The sequence below is a fragment of the Penicillium manginii genome (genome assembly GCF_028828005.1).
Source record: "Penicillium manginii strain IBT 31320 chromosome Unknown utg000008l:1.0-3226943.0:1.0-3228205.0, whole genome shotgun sequence".
Taxonomy (NCBI): Eukaryota; Fungi; Ascomycota; class Eurotiomycetes; order Eurotiales; family Aspergillaceae; genus Penicillium; species Penicillium manginii.
In genome coordinates, this window is record NW_026643109.1 from 2,315,753 (window position 1) to 2,339,503 (window position 23,751).

The following is a 23,751-nucleotide window of genomic DNA, read 5'->3' on the forward strand; positions in this document are numbered from 1 at the left end:
AGTGGCATACTTTCGCTTTTACTTTTCACTTTTATCCTTTCTTTAGCCTTGCATTGCGAGTGCTTTTTATTCTTATTCCCCCTTTTGCTTTGATGCCAGTGGCTTTGTATATAGGCAGCGTTGTATATATCTGCTGCTGAGCTGCTCGTTTTTAGTGTCTTTGATAATCCATGAAGCTGAGTGCTTTATTCAAGTTACTATAGGAATATGTCGACCAGTACTTGTGGTAGTAGTGGTAGTAGTAGGACTAGTAGTTATTATAACTCGTGATACCTGCCCTCTCTGTAAGTGTGCCAGTGCGAGTATCTATCTTAAAATTGTGAGAGTTGTTACTCGAAGCTTTCTAATTTTCTATGCCTACCCTGAGTATTTATGGTTGTATTTGTCTTGCCCTGGCTGCACGAACCCCGGGATATGAATGGTATTGACTGGTAAAAACAAACAGCGAGTGTTTGATACCGTGACAGGCAAGAATTGCGATTCGATTCAAAGTCAAAGACATAAAATCGGCGACTGGAGCGAATAAGAGGAACAGCTGATATAAGGTAAATCCCTGAGAAGTGAATAAACTGTGGAATCCAGTGCAATTTGAGAGATATTACTTCTGTGAGCTGATCGGCCGGTGCTACACAGTTAGTTACGTAGTGGCTGGGAGAAGCGGAGGAAAGTAGAACTCTGGAAAATACGTGGGTAATCCAGAATTATCAAAGGTGGCACTGGGTATAGAGGTGATGGCCAGCAGATAGTATCCTTTTCGTCTTTTTCTTTGGAGGATATTGAACAGATCGAAGAACCGGCAGGTGAAGGGGAAGTTCATTATGTCGATCACCCGGTATACTTCAGCTTTAACACCACTTAGTATATCAGCACTAAAATCAGCACCTCAACTTGATCATCTTCAATTGTAACAGCTGTCAGTACCCTGGATACGAGTTTTACTTTCAACATTCCTTGTTTATTGACTTTATTTACTTAAATGTATACTTCTCTGCTGATCTTCAAGTATTTCCATGGTTCAACCTAGACCGGCCCCATCACGTGATACGGAGCTGCGTGGCCTCGGCCTTACCAGCTTCACCTTCAACTTCACCTTCACCCTCAACTTGTACTCACTTCCATTGGGCATATCCCATCCATCCCATTTCATTTTCTCTACACTACTCTCTACGCCATCGATTGCGTTCGTTCATACAACCAAACCTCCTCCATTACCAACACCCTATCTCCACTCCATCTCCGCCATCCCCAGGCTCCCACCAACCTCCACCACCCTCCGATGCCGACGCGTCCCCAATCATGATCCCCCGGTGGCTGCTCCTCATAGTAGGGCTCCTCTCCCTCCTAACGCCCTCCATCGCCAAAAAAGACAAACTAAAAGCCCACTCCTCCGAATTCGACCGTCAACCAAATAACCTCTTCTACTTCCCGGGCTCAAACACAATCCTCTTCGAAGACGCCGTCGCAAGAAACGCCTACATCTCCACAGACGGCGGGAAAGAATGGGACATCATCAAAGGGCCCGGCGCGGCCATGGAAGGCGCCGTCGTCATGTTACAGTCGCACCCGTTTGATCAGAGCCGCGCTTATGCGCTCGGTGAGAGCGGAAAGGGCTGGATCACTACTGATCGCGGTGAGAGCTGGAACAAGTTTGAAATCGATACTACGCCTAATGATGCGAGGAAGTATTCTCCGCTCAGGTTTCATGGGTGGGATGCGAAGCGCGTTATCTTTATGGGGCGCGATTGCTCTGTTCATGGGTGTCTTCCTACGGCGTATTATACGGTTGATGACTTCAAGTCCGTGCATAAGTTGGCCGAGGATGAGGATACGTTTGATTGTACGTGGGCGGCGGGCACGCCTGAGTTCGGTCGGGATCTGGAGTCTGCGAAGGATCTTGCGGACCGGGTGATGTGCGTTGTTACTGGGCAGAAGGATGGGCATCTGGAGTCGTTTTTCCGTCGGAGGCTGCTTGCGTCGAATGATTTCTTTAAGGATGGGGGTGTTGAGATTAATCTTGATTGGGGTCGACCGGTGCCTGGTGTTGAGATTCGAATGGTTGCTGTCAAGAAGTATATTGTTGTTGCGCTTCAGTCTCGCGGGACGATGGAGCAGACGCTTTATATTAGTGATGATTCGAGGGAGTGGCATCGGGCGGAGTTTGGGGGCCATCGACTTGAGCAGGATGGGTATACGATTCTTGAGAGTACGAATTATAGTATCCAGGTTGATGTGCAGACGGTGCTGAATGAGAACCCGGTTGGTGTGTTCTTTACGTCGAACTCCAATGGGACTTATTTCACTCCGAATATTGAGCATACGAATCGCAATGTGAAGGGCAATGTTGACTTTGAGAAGTTGGCGGATATCCAGGGCATTGTTATTGTGAATACGGTTGAGAATTGGGAGAAGGTTGAGGAGGATCCGAGTGAGAAGAAGAAGCTTACTACCAAGATCAGCTTTGATGATGGGAGGACGTTTGGTTCTCTCAAGGCTGATGGGGATCCGTTGCATATTCACTCGCTGACCTCGTATGAGGAATTGCATGAATTGGCGGCTCTCGGACGCATGTTCTCCAGCCCGGCACCCGGTCTGGTCATGGGCGTGGGTAATACTGGCGATTACTTGGAGAAATACTCCAAGGGCAATCTTTATGTCTCCGATGATGCTGGCGTTACTTGGCGACAGGCTCTGAAAGGACCTCACCGGTTCGAGTTTGGCGATCACGGCGGTGTTATCGTTGCTGTGAAGGATGACGGCGATGCCACTGACGAAGTGCGGTACTCGATCAACCACGGCAAAGAGTGGGAAACGCTCAAGCTGAAGCACGACATCAAGCCACTCTTCATCACAACCACGCCTGACTCGACTAGCTTGAAGTTCGTGCTTGTTGGCATGACCAAAGAGCCCAAGTTCCACATCTACCAGCTGGACTTTGACGAGCTCCACGAGCGCAAGTGCGACAAGGATGATTTCGAGGACTGGGTCGCTCGTTTGGATGAGAAGGGCGAGCCGGACTGTCTGATGGGTCACAAGCAGGTTTTCCGTCGTCGCAAATCTGACGCCGAATGCTTTATCAAGGATGAGTTTACCATTGACTCTCCCAAAGCTGAGAACTGCAAGTGCTCGGCCGAGGACTTCGAATGCGACTACAACTTCAAGCGTAGCGATGATGGCAAGCGCTGTCTTCCCGCGGTCTCTCTGCATACTCCCGCCGATACGTGCAAAAAGCCGGAAGATACATTTGTCGGTCCGTCTGGCTGGCGATTGATCCCCGGTGATACTTGTATCCGGGAAGGCGGCGAAAGTCTCGACAAAGAGATTGAACAGCCCTGTGGAAATTCCACCGGGTCTCCGGTTGCAGATGGCAAGATCCGTGTCGGCAAGCCGTCGCTGTTCACCTCGGCCAAACCGACTTATTTCTACCTTGAACGTCAGTCTAGCAGCAACGGAGACGACGAGACAATCTTCCAACTTGCTGCCGATGGCCAACTCTGGATTACCCACGACCATGGCAAAAAGTGGGAACAACCCTCCCAGCTGAAGGGAGAGAGTATCACCGACATGATCCCGCATCACCACTACACCGACGGCGCGTATTTCCTCACCGACAAGAAGAAGCTCTGGTATACCAGCAACCGCGGCGCGAAGTTCCACTCGGGCGAGAAACCAACCAAGTACGTCGACAAGTATATCGGTCCACTGGCATTCCACGAGAAGAACATGGACTGGGCGATTTGGATGGGATCCGACGACTGCGACGGAAGCGATGGCACCGCCTGCGCCATGGATGCCTACATCAGCACCAACTCTGGCAATGACTGGAAGCAATTGGTTAGCGGGGTCGGTCAATGCGTATTCGGATACCAGCCCAACGTCGAAGGCACAGAACATCTCATCATCTGCGAAAAGTACCAAAACGAGCTAGTCAAGAACGACAGACAACTCGTCACCAACGGCGGTGATCCGAACCGCGACTGGCTCGCGCCGAGGGATGTCATCTTTGACAATATTGCCCGATTCGTTACGATGGATGGCTTCTTCGTTGTCGCAACGTACCCGACGGAACAGCATGAGTTTTTGAATGTCAGCACCAGTCTGGATGGAAAGGTCTTTGCGCAGGCGCATTTCCCGCATAATCTTGCCTACAGCGATGTTAAGCAGTACACCGCTGTTCCGGGATCTAAGCATGCGCTTTTCATGAACGTTGAGGCGAACGGCGAGTCCGGGCATAAATTTGGCTCGCTGGTCAAGAGTAATAGCAATGGTACCTACTTCGTGTCCAGTCTGGAGGGACTGAGTGAGAACGACTATGGATACATTGATTACGAGCGCATCGCCAATCTGGAAGGTGTTGCCATTGCCAACGTTGTCGTGAACCGGGACGAGGTTAAGAGCAAGGCTGAATCGAAGAAGTTGCGCACTGTCGCCACTCACAATGACGGTGGACAGTGGGCATTACTCCCGCCTCCGTCTCGGGATGTCGAAGATAAGAAATTCGACTGCTCCGTTCAAGAAGGTCATGGCACGGAGGACTGTGCTCTGCACATCCATGGATACACCGAGCGTCGCGACTGGCGGGATACATTCTACTCGGGTTCTGCCATCGGTCTGCTTCTCGGCGTGGGTAACGTTGGCGAATACCTCTCCGGCAGTGATCAAGCGGACACATTCCTCAGCAGTGACGGCGGAATTTCCTGGAAGAACGTTATGAAGGGCAGGTATATGTGGGAATTCGGCGATGCAGGTTCTATCGTTGTTCTTGTCCGCGAACTCGAGCCAACCAAGGTCATCCACTACAGTCTGGACCGCGGTAGTACCTGGATCGAGTTCCAATTCTCTGATACCGAGATCTCCATCGGCGACATTTCCACCGTGCCTTCGGATACATCGAAGAACTTCCTTCTCTGGGGCAAAGATGTCAGGTCATCTTCCGCCTCTTCCAAAATGGCGACCATCAACCTCGATTTCAGCGGTCTGTGGAGCCGGACATGTGCGGATATTGACTCGGACGAAGCGAGCAAGGATTTCGACCTCTGGACCCCAAAACACCCACTGCAAGATGATAACTGTCTCTTCGGCCATGTCGAGCAGTACCATATTAAGAAGGTTGATGCCGAGTGCTGGGTCAACTGGCGCGAGCCACACTCGCACATCATCGCGAACAACTGCACCTGCACCCGCGCAGACTTTGAATGGTAAGCCCCGTCCAGTCCAGCCCAATACAAAATGCACATTGAAGCTAACAAAATCAGTGACTATAACTACGAAATCCAATCCGACGGCAGCTGCGGCTTAGTCCCCGGCCTACCCAAACCAGACCACAGCCTCGCCTGTGCCTCCGACCCCGAACTAGTAGAATACTACGAACCAACCGGCTACCGCCGCCTCCCACAAACAACCTGCCAAGGCGGCGACCGTGACGCAATGGACAAAGGAACAATGCACGCCTGCCCAAACAAAGAAGAAGAATTCGACCGCAAACACGGAATCAGCAGCGTGGGTCTCTTCTTCGCGATCGTCATTCCCATAGCCGCGGCCGCTGCGTTCGGATATTTCGTCTACACACGCTGGGACAGCAAATTCGGCCAGATTCGTCTCGGCGAGTCGGGTCTTGCTTCTGGTGGCTCTGCGCGCGAAGTCGCTCTTGCTATTCCTGTCGCGGTTATTGCGGCTGTTGTTGCTGTTGCGCAGGCTTTGCCGTTGCTGTTGAGTAGTCTTTGGAGGAGTGGGGCTGGATTGTTTAAAATGGGTGGTGGTCGTGGTGGATATCAGCGTCCGTATGCGACTAGGGGTTCTTTTGCGGCGAGACGGGGTGACTATAGCGTTGTTGATGATGAGGATGAGTTGTTGGGGGCGGAGGATTTTGAGGAGGAGGAGGAGGAGGCGTAGTTTGCCTTGTCTTGCTTCGGGTATCTCTGTTCCATCTTGCTGTGTGTTTCGGGAAGATTTCCAAGTTCAAGTTGTGATGGATGCCGATGTCAATGTTATGGAATCTATTGGATTGATGTGTTATTATGAGCGATGCGTGTTATTATTTTCTTTTCTTCTTTTTACTTTGCCTTGGGTCTCTTTTTCCTTTTTTCTGTACGCATATGCGCGCAAATACATCGGCGGATATAGAGCCGGACTCGGTGATTTCGAGTTCGAGTTGCTTTTTATGGTTATCTATTGGCTATGGCTAGAATGTGCCTCTCTCAATCTGAATGTTGACTTCAAGTTGGATGGATTATCGATGATATAGAATAGGGTACCTAGGTACAGCCCTGGAGTGTGGCTCCAGGGCTCTGAGCCCAAGTTGCCGTAGCACTGACGGAGTCGGCATCCCGTAGATCTCGGGAGGCATGAGGCTTTCGGGCCGACCTCGACTCACTTTGTCCTATTCTGCTTCTTCGACACCCTCAGCTATCTCCTTCGCTGATCGATCGTGCTATTCCCACCCCCCCCCGTTATTCCTCAATTTCTACGATCATGGCTGGGTCGTAAATACCTAAGATACTAGCGTCGTTAGTTAATTGTTCAAGCAGGAGCGCCTACTAGTATCCCGCAACATCCGCTCCTGTTCAAGTTTCCCTTGTCGACTCGAACATATCTGCTCCTGTCCCTGTCCCACCGCCCGCTATCGACGTGGATATACACCATAGCTCGCCTGGCTGACAAGTCGTCGAGGATGCAATTGGAACTATTACCTCGGGAGCCACTCGTATCTTGCCTTGGTTTTGGGCTGCCGTGAGCCCCAGGTAGCCCTATGACGACCTTTTTTATGAAGCAAGTTAACACCAACGACACGCACTCCGCAAATGCGGTGATCTTAAGGGATAGTCTCTGATGAGAAGTATGTGTATTCATAACATCCCCGACTATAAAATGACCGAGATGACATGGTAAAATTGCCAAGTCCTTAGTCTTGGACCGACCGCACCTGACATGATATCGCGACGGAATCGCATACAAGACGAGGTCTGGTTTACTTTGGCAGATGAGACGGTCCAAATGAATCAGGAAGTAACTAATTAGCAAACACGTCAGTATCGTAAAATCCCGGGGGTTGGAGGGAGGTGGGTTTACCTCGCCCATAGTCTTGACGGTGTAGTTTCCCTCGCCATCATACATATAGATCGGGAACGAGGGGGGTCGTGAACTCGCGCATACTGGAACATCACAATCAGCGATCCTTGGAATCGAAAATATTCCAATAGAACGAGATACTTACTACTGTCGACACATTCCACAAGGTGACGCACCAGGCTTGATATCCGTTGCAACGGCAATGGCCTTGAAGTCCTTGTGTCCGGCGACCTGCGATACATCACAAGTATATTAGCTTGGATTCAATGCAAATTCAGTGCATGGAATGTATATGCTCTGTATAAGACCTCCAAGGAAGGAAAGGCTGAATGATTGAACATACTATAGCAGTGGCAAAAGCAACTCGCTCCGCACATGTTCCAACCGGATACGCAGCATTCTCGACGTTCGCACCGACGATGTACTCGCCCGCGTCAGTGATGATACATGCCCCGACGCGGAACTTGGAGTACGGGCCTGTGAGGTAAGAATGGGTTAGCTGGTCAGGTCTGTTCGGTTCACCATAAGGCGGAAGAGAGCTTGATCTCCCCCGCGCGCGGGGATAAGCGGAGCTGGGATGGGTTGGGGAGGAGAGTACAGTAGGCAGCTTCTTTGGCAGAGATAGCGCGTGATGAGAGAATTTGTAGCTCGGCTGCTGTTACCGCGTTTGGAAGAGGTGGCATTTTGAGCTTGAGATTCAGCTGTTGGCGCTGTAGCTGACAGGAAGTGTTGTTGTTGGATTCTGCAGGGTGGAGCGGAGTGAAGTGGGGAAGTCGAGTTGATAACAAAGAATGAAGGTGATAACTAACGGCGAGAGCGGTGTGTAGCCCTGATCCTTGTATAGCCCGCATTTATAGGCAGGGACTGAAAAGAGTTAAAGAGGATATTGGACATTATTTAGAATTATTTTGGCTCAAAACTAGCAACCTTGATAATTCAAAATTGAATACATAGTATTCAGTGGGGTTGTGGGGAGTTGGGACTAGTATACTGCCTACAGTGGCACCTGGGCACCTGTGGACAATAAACCCAGGGCCTTCAAGTTCCAAAGGTTGTCAACTTGGAATGAATATTGAAAATTCAAATTAAGTATGATACTAGTAACCAGAATACTATGTCCGGCCAGAAACTCGGAATGTCGGCATTTTCATATACCTCAGCAACGAACATTTCGAGGAATCTGTCTGGCTACCGATGCATGATAATTCTCACAGATGATCGAACTATGGATAATAAATTCCTACTAGTAGCTTAGGAAAGTCCAGGGAGACTACGATAGAGGAAAATTAGGAATGCTCATTCTAACTGATACCGGGAATGAAGTGAATGTTCCACCTGCCTTAAACTAACTAAAAGGCTGAAGTATCAGTGAGGTGCCTACCTAACCTAACTGCCTCAATTTCTCAATATTCAGCTGCCTGATTATGCCACATCTGACGAATTATCCTTATAAACGGATTTCCAGTAATGCGAGGGCCATAGTATTTAACACGACCCTTTGAGTTAAATGAGCTACCACTAGTACTATTACTGAATAATTTTTCATATGAGGTTGGGGTTTCCTTACTCTCGAACTACATATTGCACAAATTCCGAAGTGATTCCGCTTGATCAAATGTCAGCATTCGACCAACCAACTGAGTCATGATGGTGGTCACTGTATCCTACTATTCCTATAACAGTGTATTAACCGATATGCTAGCAGCTACGGAGTATAACTTTTATGGAATTGAACGAAAGGCTTTTCACGCGAGTTGGCCTAAGAAAAACACAAGGCAGCTCTCAACATACTGGCTATCTGTTCCTTATTGATACGGAACTCCAGTCATGGTGATATTCACAACAGTTCATTGGCTTGTTTCGCAGGGCTATAGCTACGCTCTCAGAATGCCTTATGACATACAAGACCATCTTTTATATGAGAGGAAGATTAGTGGTCCAGTAATATCACTGGTGCATTTAATCTGCGCAACAATAATTAGCATTTTATAGGCATCTTCCTTGTCGCACTGTCATTTCGAAGATTCTTAAAATCATGAATGTATGCCACTGACTCTCCCTCTTTTTTCCTTTTTTCTTTTTCGCAATGATAACCGTTTTAAACTCTCCTCCTTTTCCCCTACCGCTCTGATCTCTCAATAACCCCCGGCCTTCTCAAACATCGGCTTGAACTCAACCGTTGTGGGCTCCATCCCAATACCTCTCTTCTTCGCATCTTCCAAGATGGCCACTGTGGCTGTCGCGCCAATCCTTGTGACTCCCAGACTCATCACATGTAACAGATCATCAAGCGACCGAACTCCACCAGCCGCTTTGATCTGCACCTCGGGTCCCGAGTGTTGTCGCATAAGCTTGAGATCAGACACCGTCGCACCCAGGTAGTTATATGACCCGTCGTGCTGCTTGACGAATCCATACCCACTCGAGGTCTTCACAAACGCGACACCGATTTCCGTACAGATTTCACACAACCGGATGATATGCTCTGGCCGGAGATAGTCGTTCTCAAAGATTACCTTCAAGATTGCGCCCCGGCTGACAACTGCCGTGTTGATCGCGGCAATCTCGTCTTTCACGTATTCCCAGTCTCCACCGAGGACCTTGCCGATGTTCACGACCATGTCAATCTCCACGCCGCCCGCGTCGGCTGCGGCGCTCGCTTCGATAACTTTGATTTCCGTCGTGCTATTGCCGTGGGGAAATCCGATTACCGGGCAGACCTTGACGTCGGAGCCGGCGAGCTCGCGTTTGGCGAGGGGGATGAGGTATGGCTTCACGCAGGCGGTGGCGACGTTGCATTCCTTTGAAATACGTAATCCGTTGACGATGTCGGCATCTGTCATTGTTGGGTGAAGGAGGGAGTGGTCGATCATCTTGGCCAGTTGGGTGAGAGTCACCGTGATGGTGTTGGTGTTGGTGTTGGTGGCGGATGTCATGTTGGTGAATGAAAGATGCCTGATTTGATCGAGTAGATAGATAGATTGAATAATAGACTGTGTCTGAAGATCGTATCCATCAGTTTAAACTCGACCAGCGGGGGTTATATACTTCTTGATTTGCGTTGTTCCGGTGGAGTGGCGAATTCCCGCTGCTCCGCCGGAATGATTGCCTCTTTGGGGGTGTTTGTAGATGCGGCACCCATTTGCGCGTGTAACAAGGACCGTGGAATTTTTCTGGCCGAAAGCGGTACCAAGACGGAACATGGCGAAAGACTCCAGCCGTAAAGTCCAGCGGGGATAGATACTTCCATGCAATGAAAGGGCAAACAAGGGCAAACAAAACGAGGACATAAAGGCCCAGGAACAAGGAGGCAACAGCCACGCCGGCCAAGTTAGAATCCGGGACCATAATTTCAGAGCCAAGATCCCAGTTGATATTGTAATAGGGCTGCAACTTGAAGAGTTCGAAATGACGTTTGTTTGCAAGGAATGCTGCACCATCCATACTACTAGTAGTAATGTTGGTCAAGATTTCATGGTCGGAAAACATATCCCTCAGCCACGACGCCTTGATGTTAAAGGCTTCAGAAGCATATGTTCATGCGCATCACTAATTAAATCATGAGGCATTTGGCTACCTTGAGAGAGACATAGTTACTCCCGCCGTTTACCCGCGCTTGGTTAAATTTCTTCACTTTGACATTCGGAGCACTGGGCAGATATCACATTGCGTCAACACCACTTTCTGGCCATCGCAATGCTATGTTTTAATTAGACAGTCCGGTTCCCCACCTCATACCCTTGCGTGCTCTTGTTCGCTATTTCTGTTTTATCATTTTCGCTTCTTATCTCCGCCCACACCTTCTCTCTCTCGGCTTTCCCTATTCGACTTTTCCCACAATTAGCTCAACATTTATTGTGTTAATGGCTTTCGTGTCGGAGAGTCTCAACGCGCGGTGTCGCCTATTTCAAACCGTGATTCCCCTTTATATCCTGTTTTTGTGTTTTTGTCTACTTTTTTTTATCAATGCATTTTCAACGCGAACCGGAAATAGATTTTTTGCTATTTACCTTGCGCTTGTGTAGTTATCCGATTCACTCAGTTGCGCTGAAAGTGCCCCAACAAACTAGAACTCGACAAAATGTTCACAGAAAAAGCGATATTCAGCCTCAGAAACCCTTCAGTCCCAACTGGTTCTGTGAATCATGCAAGTCATGTGTTAATAACAAATACCGTGGTGCAGCGGCGATGGGTGTCACACGCCGATCCTTATGCAGCCCCGTCCTTTTTTAGCCAGTGATGACAAAATACTAGAACTTCGATAGCCAGTGTTCAAAGCAAGGCTGGTGTTGAGAAAAGAGTTTCCGATCTGAGGCCAAAGATACTTCTCTCTTTGCTGTTCCACTCTACTTCGCACTCAAAGGCCGGTTCGGTGGTGAAACACGTTAGAGTCTGGCCATTTTTGTTGCTCTTTCTCTCATAGAATTCTTATAACAAAATTGAAGTTAAGTTTGTTGGGGTTCACTACTAGGAGAAGCTAGACATAGGGGAAGATGGTGATGGGATGGGAGAGCTAAGGTGAGGCTATCTAGAAGAGGTAAGAGCCCTGGGATGCCTAGTAGGCACCCACCCTCAACACAAGCTTCAAAGGGTGACTGGGCAGCTGTAATCTATGAGCTGTTGAGCTACATTCAGCTGGAATGTAACAAGACAATAAAGTGCGTGATATTTTGGACTTGGTTATTGCCTTTTCCATTTGGGGGAACATTCTCTTGATGATGTCTATTTCCATATTATTTGGGCATTACTGTGCTCTCAAATAGCTACTATTTTGATCAATGAGCACATACCTATGGTAGTAATATGTCTCATTATAGGTCTCTGAATAGTACTATCTCCTCTCAACCGGCCATTCTGGCCTTTCTCCCGGTAAGCTCCAGATGAGAATAGGTAAAATACAACTTGAAGTAGAAACATGGTAAAGAAACAGTCACATAAGCCACACAAGTAAGTAACAAATTTACAAGTACCTCAAGTGATCCGTAGAACAGGCCGTGCTCAATATTACGGGTTCTTTCAACCTTGGAATTGACTCGTTCGTTGGACCTACCGGCAGAACTATTTTCGTAGGAAATACAGCCTGTGATAATTCGCAATTGACTTTTACTCTGAGCAAGCAGATATGACTTTTGGAGAAGATACGAGGTCAAAACCAATGGAGCGGATCGGATAAATGTTCGGTTCAAAAATAGTTCTATATGAAGCGCAGATAACAAAATCAAAACTCATTGCTCTCATTGACCTGGGCTGTTTCTTCCCTTTTGGATTGAATACCCGACACGCCGTAAACTGTGATAAAAGCCATCCCCAGGAATGCAGAAACACATGAGAAAACCATCGCAACAATGCCCTTCGTCGTAAATCCAGCAGGTAACCACGGCAATTGTCTATTCTGGCCAGTCAGGTCGAGCAGATCGTCTGTATTGGCTGCTGCATTGCCTTCATAAGCGACGTCAGCAGCTTTGCAAACACTCACTTGACTGTCTGACAGTGACAGTTGTTCCTGGATTTGCTTCGGGGCTTCGATAAATGACATTGCGAGACCTTGCATCAGATGCCAGTCAATGTGGCAATGAAACAACCAAACTCCGGGGTTATCGGCGACGAAGCGGATGACGAAGTTGCCCTGCGGTGGTGCAACAAAAGTATCTCGTCGTGCAGGGTAAGTCGGGAAGCTGCTGGATGGGTTCTCGGTCGCATTGTACGCGACCGGGTCGCCGTCGGCGAAATCGTAAAAATTGGGTCCATATGAGGGAGTTCGGCTGACCATTTGGAAATTGTGGCCGTGAAGATGGAATGGATGAGAGCCAGTATCTTGGTTGTTGAGGATGACCTCAATGACCTGGTTATGCTCCAGAACGAAGGGATGTGTGAACTCTCCATAAACTTCGGCATTGGTCGAGTAGTTCCCAGAGGAAATGACAGAGTACAGTGTAGGCACCTTAGGCTTTGTGTATGAGATATTGTTGAAGAAGGCGTAACCTGCGCCGTTCGCAAGATTGTCCATTATAACGTCGACCTCAATGGTCATGTCGGGTTCCGGAAGTAGAGCCATTCGGTCATGAGGGACCAGCTTCATATCATCATATGGGACAAGGTCCGAAGCCACGTCCACCGTCATAACAGCCTGTGGATGTGCTGTGCTGCTGTTGTATTCAAGCCAATTTGTTTGATTGAGTTGAAGAGATGGGTCAATCACATCTAGTAAGACCGAGTCCGCCACAGTCACGATCGGGTAATTCTTTGTTGTTGAATTTTTCATGGTGACCAAGATGGAGTACCTCTGGGCTGCAGCAATGTAGAGAGTATCGGCCTCCTGTTCATCCACATAGACGCCATCAATTTCAACAATGCGAAATGTATGATCTTCGATATAAAAATATTGGGCCACAAAAGCTCCGATATTAATCAATCGCATCAGATAGGTTTTGCCAGCTTCGACCGCGATATTGGTATTCAACGTGTCATTGAAGAGGAAAGAGTTTGGGACAGGCTCAGCACCCGTAGGGTTCTCAACTCGAATGAATGGGATATCTTCGATCAACTCATGATACCAATCACTCAGTGTGATAGTAAGATCGTGATCATACATATCGTTGAAGTATGATTGGTTGTCATGCACAATCAGAGCCTGTCGATAACCATCTGGGTAGCATGCATCCGTATGGCAATGATACCAGTAAGTTCCATTTTGGGGAACGGTGAAGTTGTAGGTCATAGAGGAACCAGGGGCGATAGGGCATTGGGTCACCATTGAAGGTCCGTCCATATCATTTGTGCCATTTTGGAACATTCCATGCCAATGGATCGACGTGTATTTGTCACCAAGCCCGTTGAACATATTCACAACCAGACGATCACCTTTGTCTACCTCGATGACAGGCAGAGGCCACTGGCCGTTGATCCCGACAACCTTTCGTTCATGAAGTCCATCGGGGTTTGCATTGACCCAAGTGGCGTTGAAGTCCAGGGTCACAGTCTTTGCATGACAGTATTGTGTGCACAGCAATAGCGCCGCGAGACGGAACACAAACGCCCGCAGGAGTTCCATGTCTCAAAATGCCCGGGAAAGGGAGGGATGAGTATCGTGGGAAGAAAGGAGGCAGATGCGGAAAGGGATGAAAAGGTCTTAGAAGTCGGAAACGAATCGAGAGGGCAGAGGCAGCGCGGCCGGATACCCCTTCGCCGAAATCATTTGACCTAGCAATTCATCTGTATCGAGATACATTTATCAATCAGTGAAATACCAGTACCATACCCGGGGGGGAGGGGGGCGCAGTCATACCATAGTTCGCCTTCTCAGAATGGGCTTGGCAAAGGCTCGTGCTCCGGACCCCCGGTTAGCTCGGCCGGCCAGTGGAGTCTTTGAACGCGCGGAAATCTGATGATGAGGGGTTTTTGAATTCCAAGAAGAACTATGCCAGCTTGCCAAGTTCAAATCCAATTCGATCTGGCCATGTGTAGTATTCAGGACATATGTTTCGCTTGGGAAGAAAAAATGCCAAGTATAGCTTGGCACCACACTATTTTAAGCATATACGGCATATAACGGCATATTCCGGGGATAAGAGTGGAGCACCGTACCCTGTAATGATCAGATAAAAATTTTCATTCTTGCAATGAAAATGGAAGGGAGTGGACCCGAATACGAGATAGCATAACCAATGCGAGATAGTTGGAATGCTACCACACTTCACCCTAAAACGAAGGCCTCCATTTGTGGATCACATTTCTCCGATATGCATGACCGCAAGATGAGTCAAAACGTTGTAAGTCCATCGGCTTGCACTAGAAGTACCCAGGATATTCAGGTTTGACTTGACCTAGGAAATATTTCTCATCCTAATAAAAATCGAAATGCAGCAATTTAGACGGTCATCTGCTGGTCAAAAAGGATCTTGTCTGCACGCCACCCATCTTATCAATCTTGCCCAGAAAAAAGCTTTTCAACCGGGAGGTTAAATTATTTCCAAGCAATCAGATAAATTATAGTTTTAAGATTACCGGTTAAGGTATTACCACTAGAATACCGACTTTACTCTGTATTACCTTTTTTTCTTCCTAAATGAATCTCCACTCTACAAATAAGCACTTTGAATTACTGGTTCGTAAAATGTGTGATTTTGAAAAAAAAAAGGACACCTTAGCCGAGCCTAGATTGGAATCGTATTCCTCCTGCCGGCATCCCGGAAGCGAGGAAGTAGCTAGATACTTGGTGGATTAGCAACTTGCCATCAGACCCCATTTTATCACCGAACCCCACTGATTTTCCTTGAATGTAACCCAGGATACTGCACGTGGCAGTCAATGGTAATTCAATTGGTCGGTTTCGAACTATCTATGGGGAGATCTGTTTCAGAGACTTCCACGACGGACCATTTTGCCGAAAAGCACAACCGGCTCGATGCCTATTAGGGAAATGAGACACGCTCACACTCTAAGACCTCTTCTCCGACTCCACTCCACATCTGATTAGGTTGGATCAATAACCTAAATACGCGAGTGCGGCCCGAGATAGGTACGAAAATACCATGGTAATTTTCGCAATGTGAAATTGATCGCGGTCTATCGCGGCCATTTGTCTTATCAATCGGACGGTCCCTCCCTCTCCCCTGTTTCTTCCGAACAGAACATACTTTGGAAAACTTCCTTACAAACCGATTTGCGAGTCTAACCATAATCCAAGATGGGTGATAATCGCGTCTTCGCTGTCACCGGTCCGTTTACTGTGTATTCTGTGGCATAACATGTTTGACTGATTTGCGACTTTCCAGTGTTTTTCATTTGCTTTCGAGAATGTCTTGAAACGACAGTGGTAGTATCTGTTCTGCTGGCTTTTCTGAAACAGTCACTTTACGAACAAGATCGACCGACATACAAAAAATTGGTGAAACAGGTATGCCGACGTGCTTTCTGTGCAGATTTCATAAGCTGATAGGATATGGCAACAGGTCTGGTTAGGATGCGGTCTTGGTTTATTCATTTGTCTTGCTGTCGGCGCAGGCATGATTGGTGCTTTCTATGGCCTCGGAACAGACACTTTCTCCAGCACAGAGGATATCTGGGAGGGTGTTTTGGGGATTATCGCTTCTATTATCATTACGATCATGGGCGCTGCTCTCCTGCGCGTGTCCAAGCTTCAAGATAAATGGCGGATCAAGCTCGCCAAAGCTCTCGAGCCCCAGAACAATCCCAACGAGACAAAGAGAGCTCGTGTGAAGAGATGGCTCGAGAAATATGTGATGTTTACTTTGCCATTCATCACAGTTCTTCGTGAGGGTCTTGAAGCGGTCGTTTATGTTGGTGGTGTTGGATTGGGGCTTCCCGCAACTTCGTTTCCTTTGGCTGTCGTCTGTGGTCTTCTAGCAGGCGTCGCCGTTGGTTATATTATTTATCGGTATGTCTTTCATGAATCTAATACTTTCAGTACTAATAATGGTCTACAGAGGTGGCAGAGAAACTTCGATGCAAATCTTCCTGATTATCTCAACCTGCTTCCTCTACCTTGTTGCCGGAGGGCTATTCTCACGTGGTGTCTGGTACCTCGAAAACAATACATGGAACCATATCATTGGAGGAGACGCCTCGGAAACTGGCTCTGGTGCTGGGTCCTATGATATTCGAAAGAGCGTTTGGCACGTGAACTGCTGCAATCCAGAGCTAGGAGGTGGTGGCGGTTGGGGTATTTTCAACGCGCTTCTTGGCTGGACAAATTCTGCTGACTACGGTTCTGTGATCTCGTACAATCTGTACTGGATCTGTGTGATGATTGGTTATGGGCTCATGTTCTATCGCGAGAAGCGTGGTGCAATTCCCATACTTGACCCGGCAATGCAGCGTGTCGAGCGAACAAAGGGCAAGGCGAAAGCTTTCGTTCTTCGACGTCCCTACGACGACCCAGTGGTTACAGAGGAAAGTACTACCAGCACCCCGGCAAAGCAGGCAGATACTAGCCTTCTGGCCATTTAGACCGGGCGATTGAGAATATCGATCCATATATGGCGCGTTATATCTGATCAAATGGTTGGTGAGAACCAGGTGTTCCAAAATTTGAAGAAAATTCATACAAGATATCATACTCTTCCGTAACGACTACCTACTGAAATATATTTTAGAATTTATACGGTAATAACTGAAACTTCGTTGGTTGAGTGATTTATTGCATACTTAAGAGGATAAGCTCGTAGCCGGCCATGCTCAACCAGATTTAGAAATTCTTCAAAATCCCAAGCAAATTTTTAATTAGAATTGGAAGGGGGGTTATGGGAAAGCAACAACACAGTATTGATTCCCGTCAGAGTATGGGATGCTCAAAATTCACGAATTTACAATGTAATTTTCCGCCCTACTCCACCGAAAACTGCTAAGCTTTAGTATCATTTCCTTGGGACACGTGGGCTATCTGATTCCATGATTCCTTGGTAATAATTGTGGATACTACCAGTGAATATGCTCCCGATGGGGAAATACTGCGGACCTTCGATGTCGCTCCATGTTATCGGTAATTTTGAGTTTTTCAGTTTGCCAAGAAGAATAAATTACAAGTGCAGAAAAAACCTCCAAAGAGAACAATCTGGTGAGACTATCCGTACTTCTGTCTTAGCAAAGCTGAAGAGCCCGCCGGGGGTGGAAAAAACCTGACAGAAATGCGATTCTCATCTATCTGCAAAAATTTAATTTTCACGTAAGTACAAATGCCAAGGAAACCCTCTCCTACGTAACATGGTTGGGGGTTTGGATATTGCCCTAGACCAGTTACGGAAGTAGATCCGGCCTACTTCGGTGGCGGTTCAAATGACGCAGATGATAGGGTTTGGTATTTTACGGAGTATAGCCTGATTTTCTGATATCTGATTGATTAGATGGATTTTGGACCCTCTACGGTTACCCAATTGGGTATATTGCCTCGTGAATTTTCAATCTGCCGCAAAACCCGCAAAGTTCTAGTATATTCGATGAGCCTGAGTGAATTATTTGGCTAGCCCATGTAATTTCTGAAGTAGATAAGTAAATCTGGTATAATCCAGGGCTAATTGCAAGACTGGGATCCTGATTTAGTTCATAGCTGGCTTTCATGAATAAGTTCAATACCAGGAAACAGAAAGTTTACACGTACAGTGTCGGACGATGGCCCGAGATAAGTTCTATTGTACATAGAACGTGAGTAATATCCATCCAAATCCACTTAACTTCCGTTATATCATATTGGAAATGCAATACGACCCACAAAAATTTGTCTCTGATCATGTTGGCTTGGCAAAGAAATACGCACGGCTCCAGGAAAAATTCAACGTAATTATCTATGTTACGTTAAACGGTAATTCTCGGGTTATAGGAAAAAGACCGATTGTAGGTTAATAATCGCTTGGTTCCGAGTTTATCAGATCTCAAAGCGGGCCTTTTCGAAATTCCTCCCAAGATTTTCCAGTATAGTACCATTTCACTATGAGCGATGCAAAGGCCGCGAAAGCTGCTGCGAAGGTACTTCGACAGTCGAACAATGAATGGAGTAACAAATACTTTGCCATTGCTATGGGCTCTATCATGGTCCTTTTCGCCATACATCACTGGCTTGAAGTGATGGAAATTCGGGGTTTTCCACGTCAGAAAAGCTTTTTGGCCCGCAAAACCCGGTAGATTCAAATTTCATCACAACTCCGGATAGAAGCTCACAATATATCGTTGCAGATTTATTCGGGGACTTTTCTCTAGCTCATATAAGGGGCTTCACATCGGCCGATCTGCCCTGTACACCATCTACTGGGCTGTCAATCTGATTCTAGCGGTGACTAATGTCGACCTTACGAATATGAATTATGTACGATTTACCTGCTGGAATGATATTCCTCCTCTATCTATTGCTACTATGCTTTCAATCTCTGACAATCATGGGCTTTTAGGTTGCCAAGCGATTCGGTTGGTGTGTTACATTCACCATCTGATTTTCACTATCCTCCCTCACCACTAACCTGAACATCTGATAGGATTGCGGTAGCCAATTTGGTACTCCTAGTCTTCTTGGCTCTGAAGAACACGCCTCTCGCTCCCTTGACAGCCAAGTCATATGAGAAACTACGCCCTCTTCACAAGGTCGCCGGCTACACCTGTATATTCACCAGCTGTTTACATGGCATTGTGTATTTGGCTGCATGGGCAGACTCCGGAGAGCTTGATTCTATGCAAGAGGTCAAGAATTTTGCGGGAGCCATTGCAGGCCTGGCTATGGTTCTTATTGGTCTCTCAACTATCACTTACCTCATGCGAGGATACTACGAGCGTAAGTTCTCCCCCTCCACTACTAGACTTCGCTGATGCCAAAAATTTGCAGTTTTCTATATGTTTCATATCATCCTTTTTATATTGATCATGATTACGGTCGGGATGCACCGTCCGAAATTCTCGAGTTCCACGGTGATAATCGTTATATTCACGGCTTGTCTTTGGGTCAGCGATCGGTTGATCCGTACGGCTAAGATCTGCTGGAACTTCTTTGGTAACTCTGCATCCATCACAGCGTTACCTGACAATGCCATTCGGGTGCGACTGAATCGTCGTATCAATTCTACACCGGGTTCCCATGCATTTTTGTGGGTCCCCGCTATCCGCTGGTTTGAAAGTCATCCGTTCACTCTTCTTTCATCCAACCCGTCCGAATTCGTGATTCGTGTTTATGATGGGTTTACCCGAGACCTGTATAATGCCGCCCAGACCTCACCGGGTAGAGTCTTCCGGTGCTCAGTGGATGGCCCTTATGGTCAGGTCCCTAATTTTCAACGATTTGACAAAGTCATTTTGGTTGGAGGTGGCAGTGGCGCAAGTTTTACCTTTGCGATCGCTCTGGACTTGATTGAGAAACCAGACACGACTGTCAAGACTATTGATTTTATCTGGGCTGTGAGACAACAGGGTAAGTTGTAAATATACCAATGCATGATAACTGAAGCTAATATTTTCTCAAAGAGAACCTGTCCTGGTATTCACAAGAACTCAAGCGGCTCCAGAACCACCCTAGTGTGAACTTGTTCATTTATGTCACTCGTCAAGCTACGATTGACAGTTCCGGGACTTCTTTTCTCAACATTCAAGATTTATCAGAGAAGTCCCCAGTAGAGACGACAGGTGCTCCCATGGAATCTTCCACATCAGACTCCGAAGTCAGGGACATTGAGAAGGGTGGTCCCCAATACATGAACTCCAATGATGAGTTCTCTCCGGATAAAATTTGCTCGGGACGTCCTGATCTCAATAGCCTTATAGCTGGCTCCGTCGCGACAGTTTCCAAGAAGAGTTCAGATGATCGTATAATCGTTGGGGTTTGCGGTCCCATTGCAATGACGAATGCTACTCGTCAGGCCGTTTCAAGTATTGCGCGCCAAGACGGACCATCTATCACCCAATATACTGAGGTAAGCATCCACAAAATTCTATTCATAAAGCAAGGGAGCATCTAATAAAGCCTGAAACATAGGAATTCGAATGGTGATAGCAAAAGGATTAAAAATTTGCAATTAATCTCTCTAAAAGTTTTGCTACTCAATTATTTTGTCATTAAATTTATAGCCCTTCATATTCGATTATCAATATTTATTTCCAATACTAGAATTCCTTAGACTGATCGATAGTCTATAATATATATCAAGGCAGTATCTTATCTTATGATACAGTATCTTCAGCCACTCAAGGTTTTCTTACTATCTAAATTAAAGAAAATACACAATGTGGAAAAGAATATTTACGAAAATGTAAAATTGGAGGTTGAACACATCTACACCATACATGGCAACTAAATTGACTGTAGATCATTGAAATTCAACGCGTTTTCTCGTGCAGAAACGCCCCCTAGCACGCCGAGGAACATCAAGCAGCCTATGACTGGGGAGCAAAGCCCAGCTGGGGTCCACTGGCATCAAAGACAACATACTGACTCTTCAGGAAGATATCACCAAAGATAGAGAAGCCAATTCCAGAGTTCGACTGGATACCTCCAATACAGGATCCAGCGCCAGAGTCACCGTAGTTGATCAGGGTGCCAGGGACGGTGGCAGTGTAGGAGCCAATGGTAACGCTGAAGCTAGGAAGGGTGGTGGAGCAAGGGAAGACATATCCACCGACACTTTGGTCATTTTTAGCACCGCTAACTTGCGCGTAATAAGCAGAAACGACGGAGTCGTCAAGAAGCAACAGGGTGGTTCCGGTGTCGGCAATTCCAGAAAAGCCAGAGCCAGACTTGCTTCCGACCTTGTATCCATCAACATCGAAGCTCCAGAATCCCTGAGAGTTGTCAACGCTGGTATAAGCGATGGAGCCCGTGTACTTGGAGGAGTCGATGAATCCAAAGTCATAGACGCCAGGGGCTGCGTGCTTCAAAGAAACAGCGAACAAAGGCTTTGCGAGGGAGCTCTTGACACTGTCAAAGAAGGTCTTCTGGGGGTTCGGCGACACAGTGTTGATACTGCTGAAAGCGAGACCCAGAAGTCCATCATTGTCCGTGTCCTGCTGGAACTGGGAGCTGATCCGGCTGGCAGCTTCAACAGCTTGTTTCGAGGCAGTGACTCCGCCGACAGTAACGGTGTCGGTGTAGACATCACCGCTTGCGCTGCTTCCATCGCCGTAGGAAATGGACCAGGAAGCACCAGACAGCTTAGTCCCACTATTCTTGGGGTTATAGACAGAGTGGCCCTTTTGCAAAGAGCTGGAAAGCTCAGTAGAGAAGACCCAGCTATAGATTCATCAGTATACTTTATTTCATTCATTGAGACGCATTTCATTGACTTACAGATCAGCAGAACCAGTATCAAAGTCCAGGTTCAAGGTAGTACCGCCGATAGAGACAGGAGTCAGATACTCGACATCGCCGGCCTCTGGGGTAGTAACGGCGCTACCACTGGCAGCAGCAGCAGCCTCAACATGCGAAGGAACAGAAGCTCCATATCTGGACAGAGCTTTCCCATAGTTCGCAGCGAAGTTGGTGGTCTTCGTCGCGGGGCGAGAGACTTGGTTGATTGAGAACTTGCTGGCTGGCTTAGCAGTAGTAGGAACGGCTGCAGCAATTGATGCCAGCAAGGCGAGGGTAATGGGAATCTTGTCAATGACAACCATGATGATATCTCGAAAGGGATTGTCTGAAGAATGAGAAGGGAGATGCTTTGGTGTTGGATGAAACCAAAGACCCGGATTCTGATGTCCTTTTATACATTTCCAGGCCTCGTTTATTCAAAGGAGAGTAGTGGTAGCAGATAGAGGAGCGCTATACAATAGTCATTCATTCATCGCGCCATCGGGAAGACTGAGAACAAGATTTCCCCTTCTGAGCAATCCGAACGCCGATCTGCAAGCTACGGCTGCTAATGCGCCCAGGGCTTGGAAAAGGCTTGAAGGGGTTGGCCATTCGATCATACCGGTCCTTTCTCCACTCTTATTTGCTCGAGTGGTGAGCGAATGACCTCGCGAAGGCCAGGAACTAAGATGCATGTAAACTTGCAGCGATCTAGCGGATTCCCAAATTTGGTCATTTTCGGGTCATAAACCAACCTGCAGACCACGAGGTCCAAGCTGCAAATGCTCGCGCGATAGTGGGTAAATTCGAATTAAAGCTTCGTGATCATCTCATGTTGTTTTTGTATGGTCCAATCGTAGAGTTCAGCGATGTCAATCAGGGTAACATCGGGTCGGGGACCTGGCGAATTGGTCTCGTGGCAGAGACCCACCGGAGATAAGGGTCTAGATTTCTGGACTGCGATTCGTCACTCGGGAGATTTGCAGTAATCTCAAGGGGTGGGGGAAGCCCGAGTAAGCCCCTCAGATGTTTATTACCATTAAGTAGTAGCCGTTTGTCAACGTTCTGCTTTACTAAACACTGGCTCTTATTAGTTCTACCTGAATATACGACAAAGCGTTCGCTTAAGAAAACCGACTAAGCGAGAGGTGATTTAATCATCTTGATGCTTCACAATAAATGTCTAAGCGCTGGATGAAAGAGGTCCAAGACATACCGACGGACCTCCGCGATATGGATGTGGCCTTCGATGCTTGAAGAACGCCACGGCGGGGGACGATTCCAGATACGGTAACGTGGCGGGGTTGGGCTGATGAAGCTCCACAATCGATGCGACTATTCACGGGGAGCTAGGCTTATTTACCCCTCACGGATCACTCCGTATAATATGATCGAACTTCGAGAATAATGGCAATGATCGTAGATCGAACGTAAATCGGCAGTTCCGAGTTATATAGGCGGATGTTGCCGGATGCCGGCATTATGCAAGCTAAACCAGTGGGCCTTCTATACTCCTCTCTTAGAATATAACCGATACTTTGCTACTGGGATAATTTTGAAGAGCAGATTGGGATAATGGTTTGCAATTCCAGATTTATCGTGTCAGCCGACTGGATAAGCATACTTCGAATACATCTGAGTCAGTGCACTAAACTTCCTGAGAATGGCCAACTCCGAGTCAAGGCGACGCGCTAAAAGGTTAAAAGGGGCATGACCAGGGGAATTGAAAACAAGAAAACGCCTCTTTAATTAAGCAAAGCCAAGAATCTTGACTCGAGCCCTGAAGGGTCTGCTTAAATTGTGTGCTTTGCATAAGCCATCGCCTCCACGATGTATGTTGCTGCAACATTGCGCAAATGGGGGATTGCGCCACCAGACCACATTGTGAGATAATTAATGCAGAAACACTC

The 23,751-nt window shown here is 47.4% G+C and overlaps 7 protein-coding genes across 7 annotated transcripts; 3 read left to right on the forward strand and 4 right to left on the reverse strand.

The window, feature by feature from the left end:
• Positions 1 to 1,296: 1,296 nt before the first annotated feature.
• On the forward strand, positions 1,297 to 5,889 carry N7533_011494 (vacuolar protein sorting/targeting protein 10; the record flags this gene model as incomplete). The annotated part of the gene is made up of 2 exons (XM_057108144.1): positions 1,297 to 5,195; positions 5,253 to 5,889. 2 exons carry the CDS (start codon positions 1,297 to 1,299, stop codon positions 5,887 to 5,889), a joined length of 4,536 nt encoding a protein of 1,511 aa, XP_056955522.1.
• A 1,075-nt stretch (positions 5,890 to 6,964) lies between these two features.
• On the reverse strand, positions 6,965 to 7,748 carry N7533_011495 (cytidine deaminase; the record flags this gene model as incomplete). Its single annotated transcript, XM_057108145.1, has 5 exons — positions 6,965 to 7,006; positions 7,066 to 7,148; positions 7,242 to 7,296; positions 7,409 to 7,675; positions 7,728 to 7,748. 5 exons carry the CDS (start codon positions 7,746 to 7,748, stop codon positions 6,965 to 6,967), a joined length of 468 nt encoding a protein of 155 aa, XP_056955523.1.
• Positions 7,749 to 9,200: 1,452 nt separating this feature from the next.
• Positions 9,201 to 10,001, reverse strand: N7533_011496 (2-deoxyribose-5-phosphate aldolase; the record flags this gene model as incomplete). Its single annotated transcript, XM_057108146.1, has 1 exon — positions 9,201 to 10,001. The coding sequence occupies one exon, from the start codon at positions 9,999 to 10,001 to the stop codon at positions 9,201 to 9,203; it is 801 nt and encodes a 266-aa protein (XP_056955524.1).
• A 2,282-nt stretch (positions 10,002 to 12,283) lies between these two features.
• On the reverse strand, positions 12,284 to 14,116 carry N7533_011497 (multicopper oxidase; the record flags this gene model as incomplete). Its single annotated transcript, XM_057108147.1, has 1 exon — positions 12,284 to 14,116. The coding sequence occupies one exon, from the start codon at positions 14,114 to 14,116 to the stop codon at positions 12,284 to 12,286; it is 1,833 nt and encodes a 610-aa protein (XP_056955525.1).
• A 1,635-nt stretch (positions 14,117 to 15,751) lies between these two features.
• N7533_011498 (FTR1 family protein) lies at positions 15,752 to 17,034 on the forward strand (the record flags this gene model as incomplete). Its single annotated transcript, XM_057108148.1, has 4 exons — positions 15,752 to 15,782; positions 15,840 to 15,961; positions 16,017 to 16,462; positions 16,512 to 17,034. The coding sequence occupies 4 exons, from the start codon at positions 15,752 to 15,754 to the stop codon at positions 17,032 to 17,034; spliced, it is 1,122 nt and encodes a 373-aa protein (XP_056955526.1).
• Positions 17,035 to 18,510: 1,476 nt separating this feature from the next.
• On the forward strand, positions 18,511 to 20,516 carry N7533_011499 (ferric reductase family protein; the record flags this gene model as incomplete). Its single annotated transcript, XM_057108149.1, has 6 exons — positions 18,511 to 18,698; positions 18,754 to 18,883; positions 18,966 to 18,985; positions 19,050 to 19,342; positions 19,394 to 19,972; positions 20,026 to 20,516. The coding sequence occupies 6 exons, from the start codon at positions 18,511 to 18,513 to the stop codon at positions 20,514 to 20,516; spliced, it is 1,701 nt and encodes a 566-aa protein (XP_056955527.1).
• A 415-nt stretch (positions 20,517 to 20,931) lies between these two features.
• Positions 20,932 to 22,164, reverse strand: N7533_011500 (pepsin-like aspartic protease; the record flags this gene model as incomplete). Its single annotated transcript, XM_057108150.1, has 2 exons — positions 20,932 to 21,784; positions 21,842 to 22,164. 2 exons carry the CDS (start codon positions 22,162 to 22,164, stop codon positions 20,932 to 20,934), a joined length of 1,176 nt encoding a protein of 391 aa, XP_056955528.1.
• Between the last annotated feature and the right edge of the window lie 1,587 nt (positions 22,165 to 23,751).